General features: G+C 54.1%; 1 protein-coding gene across 1 annotated transcript in view; it reads right to left on the bottom strand.

Moving 5' to 3' along the window:
- Positions 1 to 828: 828 nt before the first annotated feature.
- DFNB31 (deafness, autosomal recessive 31) overlaps positions 829 to 7815 on the bottom strand; it is a gene marked incomplete at both ends in the record, with an annotated part of 33779 nt that continues 26792 nt past the window's right edge. The window contains 3 exons of the mRNA XM_009700645.1: positions 829 to 1426; positions 1833 to 1904; positions 6815 to 6847. Of these exons, the coding sequence (XP_009698947.1) occupies positions 829 to 1426; positions 1833 to 1904; positions 6815 to 6847 (703 nt within the window). The remainder of the gene's footprint in view (positions 1427 to 1832; positions 1905 to 6814; positions 6848 to 7815) is intronic.

The raw sequence follows: 7815 nt of genomic DNA, 5'->3' as shown, positions 1-7815 counted from the left end.
CCAAAGCCATTTGCCAAGGGGCCGGTGGAGCCCATCACACTCCTCTGTTTTTTTCCGGCGATATGCTCCGGATAAATCTAATTCCCAAGCTCAGTGTGAGCACACTTAAGACTTTTTTTCTTCCAAAATCTGGAGTCAATGGGAAAATCCCAGAGTTGCTTCTTCTTTTTTTTTTTTTCTTTTAAAACTCCACTGGAAGCAGATTTTATTAACTAACGCAGCAAAGCCCACACAAGAGAGAAGTTGCAATCGACTGCCTAACAGAGCTTGGTCTTTAAGCAAAGGTCAGCTGGAATTGCACTGGAAACCCAGGGAGGTTTTGAAGAGTGTCCTGAATGCTGATGGGGAGCTGGCTGCCCCGGCCCCGGCCCTCCCAGGTTTTCCAGCGTTGCCAAAACCCAGGGCTGAGGGTTTTGTCTCAGACATTAACACCACTGCTGCTGATAACACTGTGGAGGGCTTTTTGTGTTTCCTGGATTTTCACTTTTTTTTTGCCATGATGCTGTTTTCTGAATTAAAAAAAAGCAAACCAACCCACAGTTACCAAACAGCAGCACATTGCTGCACCGATTCGGGCTCTGTGGCTTTTACCCCACTCTATCGACCTGGAGATTGACCCAAAATGGCAATGTTATCCCCTGCGACTCCTCGCTGGCAGGTGCTGCCAGCCCACATCCCCCCTGGGAAGGGGGAAATTCTGCAAGTCTTACTCTTCCAACCCTCTCCTCCAGTTCCTGCCCTCGAGATCTGTCTCTTCTCCTGTTTCTCTCTTGAGGAACCCCCCAGAGAGGGGGTTTTTCATCCCACGGCTGATAACACGACACCCACCTCTGGCCTGGGGCAAGGGCCTCACTTCATTGACGTCGGGCTCGCTGTTGGGTTGGTGCACCTCTACCATGATGAAATGCTGGTTGGCCATGGCTTGTGGGCTGCCCTTGTCTGGTGGAGGGGGTGCCGGGTGGGGTGGAGGAGGAGGAGGGGATGGGGAAGGGGGGCTCTGAAGCCCACCAGCTGCGGGGCCATCCGGGGATGGGCTCTTCAGCCTCGTTGGGGATTGGACCCTGGGGAAGGGACCGATGGGGTGCTGGCTGACCAAGGAGAGCTGGGCATCCATTTGCCTCCTGGAGCTGTGCAGGGCCGGGGAAATGGTAGCATAGATAGGGCTTGGGGCAGACTCCTCGGTGGATGTGGTAGGGGTGGAGGTCATGCTGACTGTGTCCTTCTCGGGGTGGCTAGGAGGGGGCGTGGGGTTTCGGGGGGCCACGAAGAAAAGGCCTGACTGAGAGGACTCGGAGGAAGGGCGTTTGGGCTTGTCTTTCCCTGGGTTCCTGTGCTGGGCAGCAGAGGGGTCGAGCATCTGAGGGGCTGAAGGAGGAGGTGGAGGCTTGAAGTTGGGTGGTTCATCTGGGAAGGAGGAGAGATCATCCTGCCAAATCAAGAACAGAAGTTTTTAGGACATCATGCCCAGCTGCGAGAACTCTCCCAGGCTCAGAGTCACCCGCATCTGCCTTCTCATGGCGACCACGGCAAAACAAGCTGATTTTCACAGAAACACCTGTCTGACCTTATTGGCAATAAGAATATGACTCACAAATGAGGACGACTAGAGGACAAACTACCCAACTTTTGCTTTGGTTTACATAGATGCTACTCTTATTCAGACAGCCAGAATCCTTCTTCCTAATCGGTCCGATTAATTTGCTTCAGCGACTGCAGGGACATCCGTAGGGCGTTGGGGTAGCAAAGAGCTACAGAGGCTGAGGCAAAACTCAGTATCATCAGTTTGCCTCCAGCTCCCATCCGAGGCGCAGCGGTACAGCGCGGTGTCTTACCAGGGAGATGTCCGGCAAGGTGTTGATGCTACTTTGGTGGCCGTCTCCACCTCCCTCCAATTCTGACGTGTTCTGACAGGACAAAGAAGGAAGAGAAAACCAGGTCACAGCAGCAAGGAGCAACCACCACAGCGCCAGCATGATAGGGAACATGCAGAGTGATGCAGGTTATCACCCAAACCCCCCAGGCAAGGCCAATCTTTCACCCAAAGGTTTTTGTTTCCTTGGAGGTTCCCCGGAGACTCACACATCATAAGAGCAAAGCAACTTTGTTGGGAGACAGACTCTCCCAAGCTAAGAAGCATGCTCAAAGCATACTGTGACCCTGACCTACCGGGGCAATCTCCTCTGCAGCGGAGGAGTGTGTTCCTCTTAACTCAAATCTCAGCTCCTCCTGTTTAATTTGGAAGGAGGGGAGGAACCAGCTCTGAGGGCTGCAGGTTCAATACCTGGATCTTTCCCAGGAGAAGGGCAATAGAGAAGTTTAAAACTTCCCTCCCTTGTAAATCAGAGCAGTCGGTCTCAGATGCAAACAGAAGCTGCTGGCACTGCTTTCCCTTTACGAGTCAAAATGTCATTAGAAAATGTCACGACATAGCCCTGAACATATCACAGCTCCAGAAATCTAGAAGGGCTACGGGAATCCGTCAGTCTGTCTGTGCAGGGGCAGCTGTCAAGCAGGATGGACCCAAGGAGAGGACGCGCATACAGTCAAGCAGAGCAAACAGGCACCCAGGCTAAGTAACAGCAGGGAAGGCAGAACTGGGGACATGCAGCGGAGGTTGGGTACACAGCCCTGCCCTGCCGAGCCATGCCTGGATGGGGCTGAACCCAGCTGGTCCTGAGTCCAGCCCAGAGCCATGGCTCTGCCGCTGGCTTTGCCCCAGGCAGGCACCAGGGACTACTCGGGGGGATGCTCGGCCAGTGGTCCACATCCCCAGCTCCGCCTGCATCCCCTGCAAGAGCAAACCCAGACTCAGCACCCTCCTCCCACAGTAACTCCTGATCCGGAGAGGTGCTGCTGCTGCTCAGAAAGGCTGTACTTCATTTCTGTCACGTTCACAGGGATGTTTGTTCGTTTGTGCTGGAATGGGCAGGGTACAGTTTGTGTTTAACTGCGTGTTATTTATTGCAGGGTAAACAACCGATTAGTTGAAACGCTGGTGCATCTGCATTTCCCCCATCTGCTGGAGGCTTCTGCTGTGCCTGTAAGATGTTAGCATCCCAAAATAGACATGGAAGACAATTAAGAGCATTAGAGAAGCAGCAAAAACATTGATGGAAAGCGCTTTTATCTCTGTGGCTTCAGAAGGAACCCTAGAGAGTAAGAACTAAAAGAAATGGCTTGTTCGGAGAGTGACAGGTAAAGCATCAGCTTGGGAAACCACTCCTTCCTCTGATGAAGGTTGATTTTATCATCAATTAATCCAAAGTAAAGGCAGGTGGCTTTTGAAAGAGAAACATGCCCTACCCCTTCTTGGGTTACTGACCACTCAGCAGGCCACGGCAGAAGACAGATTTGGCTGAAACGCATGGCAGCAATAAGGGAAAGGTCAGGCTTCAGCCAGACCTGGCATGCCACAGGACTGCAAATCCAAGTGCTGGCACGAGGGACGGGGCGATACCGTACATCTGAGGCTGGAGGAAGAAGCAGGTAGGGCTATTTCAAAAGCCACCTGCCTTCATACTGATTAAAATGATCATGAACTTCTCTGGGCCGTGAACACATTTGCAATAGGTCTTCAGATTTGATTGAAGTGTCAAATGAGTTTAAAAGCTCGAGTGCCATCACGTCCCTGTGTGACGCCGAGGAGCAGAGATGCTCAGCCGGACAAAATGCAGTGCTGGGGAAACCGCACCAGTGCACTCGCCCCAGAGCTCCCTCCTTTTGCCGTCGTTTCCTCTAACGAGAAAGTTGTCCTGGAGAAAGCTGCCCAGGCATCCCCCTCCCTCTGCACCAGCCCACCTCCAGATGCTGCCCAGAGCCTTTAATCCAGCCAAATGGCTGCGTGCACAAGGAAAGGAGCCAAGGCGGAGATGGTGGCATTTCAGCACCAGCCTGGCCGCTTCCAAGAGGATCTCAGCTGTGTTCCCAGCTCTTCCCTCTCCAGCCCTGCCTCTGCCAGCCTCAACCTGCCTCCAAGAGTTCACTGAGCTGTTGGCAAATGCGTGAGGACCAGAACCCCGCAATATGACCGGGAGCAACCTGCCATCAAATCGTCATACTTACATCGCTACTTTAAAAAGAGTCTGCCTGATGCCCCCCTAAAATCTGCTACTGCCATCTACCCCAGTCCTGCCACTCAACTCTGTGCCCATCACCATGACATCCAGCCCATCCCAGAGCGCATCACCTGCCGTGTCCCAGGCCCGGCCTCACAGCCAGGACCAGTCTGTGCCAAGACTTGAATTCCCCTGGCAAACGGAGGGTGGGTACAGCCAGCTGCACCCCGTGCCCTCCCTGCCAGACGGCCCCAATCCTGCCGCCCCGGCCCTGCTCTCCCTGCACAGCCAGGGACACAGATACCGCTCGTCTTCTGCAGGGCACCTTTTTCGGCTGAAGTGCGCAAGTAGGAGATTTGTCTTTCCCCAAGCTTAGTACTTTGGGGGCAAAAGCAATTAAACAGAAATTGCTCTGCGCTATAAGATGTAATGGCTTTTAAGCTGAGCACATCTGCTTTCAGGAATTGGCTATTTTAAGCCTGTGCTTTCCTGGATTTCCCTTGAAAGACCCATCAAAGCCACGTGCCACTGCTCTGAAAAATGAGTATTTATTGAGGAGGCTGCTCCCTCCTACCGACTCTCTGCTCCTTTACCTCATCTATTTTCTAGTGACTCACAGAGATTGGAGGCCAGGAGAGGCCCTTCCAGCCCCTCCGCAGGGGGCAGCTGGAAAACTTTCCTCCTTCCTATCTTGCATGGAGCCCACGGCAGGAGCGAAGGAGCTGGAGAGCATTTTTCAGACAGGCAGCCAGTTTCCATTCGCAGATTAAGTGCTGGAGAAACTGCCACCTCCCTGGGGAATACAACCCAACCTTTAATTAACCTCCCAGCTCCCAATGAGTCCCTTATTTTCCAGTTACTGCTAATGAGAGCTTTGCAGAGCTACTCAGCCTGACTCCTGCAGGGTTTAAATTTTGAACAACTGCACCAGTCTGAGAATAAGCCCAGCTTTCCCCTGCTCCCCCCTTCCCTCTCCCACCCCAGAACCCATCCGCAGGGGCTGGGGGAGCCCTGGCCCTGCCCCAGCCTGAGCACAGACCCCTCTGATTTCGGGGACACAGAGATCACCTGCAAGCTGCCAAAGAGGCTGTGGGCTCTCGTGCTTGAGATTCGCTTTCCCGAGAGAGGAAGAGCTCAGTGCCATCCTCTCCTTACTTCTTGTGAAACGGAGACCAAAGACAGATAGGGGCAAGTGACTCAACTGGGTTACTGCGCTGGGCCCAATCCTGCAGCTTCAGGGAGCTGGGAGCAAGTCAGCGCCTGTGGAATCAGGCCCTGGGAGGAGAAGGCACCTTTGGATGGCAGTGTCTTTGCTAGGAGGCAGTGGAGAAGAAAACCAAAATCAACAGGGATTTCAATTCCTTAATCCTAACAGTGAGGGCTGGGGCAGGAGGCAGGGACAAAGGAAATGCTAGACTGCCTTGCTTGTAAGCAATTAGAAATTCATACTGCTCTTATCAGACAAGTTGCAGCTGATTATTGCGGTCTACAATTAACCTCTGCTTTGCAGGACTCATCTTGAGATCCAAGATTTACAGGAGGTGATGGTGACACTTAGATAGGCAGACACACAGCATCTGTGGGTGGCACCATCAAACACGGCTCTGTCATTTCCAACTATCCTTCAAGCATCTCACAATGGAATTGCTTTTCACGTGGCAGGTCCCGATCAGCCTTATACTGGTTATTTTTGGCGTAAGTTCACCTACTGACCCACGGAGAGCTGATGGGACAGGGGGCTTGGTCTAGTGTCACGGCCTTTGGTCATGAAGCCAAAGAAATCCGTGTCCCATGGTTGAGGATGCCTGCAATAAATGCAGTCTGGGAGTACCACAGCTATCCTCTTCTAGCTGAGCGCCATTCCCAGAGGGATGCGGCTTTTGGACCAAGTTCACAGCTACCAGAGGTCCTCTCTCCCAAAGCAGTACTAGCAGCTCTCAGCTCCACCACTTGCTGTGGGTGCTCAACCCCCTGACCCCCGTGATTTCCTCCCAGACAAGGAGGAGAGAATGCACTCCGCAGCACGGAGCTGTGCCGCAGGGCACCAGCCTGCAGCTTTTCTCAGCCTTCTCCCAACCAAGAGCTCTGCTAATGACAGAGGCCTTTCTGAGGCTCTCCCCACATCCATGCCTAGCCTCTCTAAACTCTGTGAGGATTTCTCCAAGGCTGAACAAGCACAATGCGAGTACACCGACCCCTCCTGCACCGCAGCACAGACTTTTGCAGACCCAAGGCCCGTAAGGAAAACTCTGGCCCATCCCTGAGGATGCGTGCCGGGATGCGACCAGCCTACTGGTATTTAGCCAGGGTGCCCAAACAGCAAGACAGCACAGCAGCGGACAAAGCAGGCAACAAGGCAGGAAGGGCAGTCTGGGGTCCATCCGGATTTAATGCTTCTGGTCCTTCTAAAACCCCAGCCCTGAGCCGTCAGTGGCATGGAGGGCTTTAGGGCAAGCAGGACCCTGGTACCAGCTGGGTTTGGTTCAAGGCTGAGTCTTGTCCGCACTGCAGCACCAAGGCCGGTCCGGCGGCCGTGCTGCCGAGCTGGGAAAAGGGACTCTGGAATGGCTCAGCAGAGCCACAGGAAGAAAAGGCAGGGATGGGGGAAAGGAGGGGGCTGTTCACGTGGCCGAGTCGCATGCTGGTCCCTGGACGGCCTGTACCCCACCTCCCGCCCCACGCACATTCGCACGCACTCTCAACCCGTCTACTATGGCAACCGCAGTACTCGAACTCCCCGTCTCGCTGACAGCCCCTACCTCCATCAGGTCTATTAGCCACAAGAGTCGCTCCTGGGGATGTGCGAGGGGAAAAGCAGATTAAAACAAGCATAAAAGCGAAAACATAACATCAGGGAGGATGCAGAACAAATGAGCGAGACAAGCAAATCCCAGTGCAACGCATCCCTCCTCCCCCAAAACCCACCCTGCAGAATCCACATCCAGCTGCCTCCCGTGCTGGCTGTGAAGGCTGAAATGAGCCCCTCCTGCGAGAGGTGCTGGGGAGGGCAACGGCAGCAGGGGCTTAGGGCAGAGGAAACACTTTGGGAGCTCTGTCCCTCTTCTCTCCTTCTAGCTGAGATAAGCACTCATGCACCAGGAGCTGGTGCTTTTTGCTTGGCTGTTGTTTTAGCAAGCAGCGGTGACAACCATCTCAGGTGCCAGCGTTCCCAACACCCGAGGCAGAGCTCAGAGGGGCGTCCTTCTCAGGAAGGACCTGCAGTGTGACCGAGGGACACAGGTTCTCAAAGGAAGCTCTTAAAACAGTGGTGTCCACTCTCTTCTCTATGCTGGAAGAGCATCTTGGTCTCCCTCCGTGACCTCTGGGCTCCTGTGCCAGGTGGGGCTGGGCCATCGCTCACACACCAGGCCAAGCGCCACGCTTGGCACGTGGTGTCACGGAGCAGGAGGGAGAGCACGGCACAGCCGAAGGAAGCTGTACGGCCCCAGGCAGAGGGAGAGCACAAGAACAGGGTGTCACGCTCAGCGCACAAGTCCTGGCAGACCTGTGTTAGCCCTCTGATACTTCAGAAAGATTTTCCCAGCAGGTCTTCGGAGAGCAGAGCAAAACTTGCTTTGTTTATCCTGATTCAGAAAGGACCTCGCCGTAATCCTTCCTGAACAGAGCAGATGGCTTTCCTATGGGTATTTGTGAAGTCAACAGGACAAAAGCAGAGCTCCGATGCTCTGAAACTCTCCGAGGTGTCTCGGGAGGCTGGACCGAACTGCGTAGGCAGGCAGAGCCCCAGGGAAGCCCCCCC

This window comes from Cariama cristata, unplaced genomic scaffold, assembly GCF_000690535.1.
Source record: "Cariama cristata isolate BGI_N322 unplaced genomic scaffold, ASM69053v1 scaffold295, whole genome shotgun sequence".
Classification (NCBI taxonomy): domain Eukaryota; kingdom Metazoa; phylum Chordata; class Aves; order Cariamiformes; family Cariamidae; genus Cariama; species Cariama cristata.
This window is presented reverse-complemented; position numbering and strand designations above follow the sequence as displayed.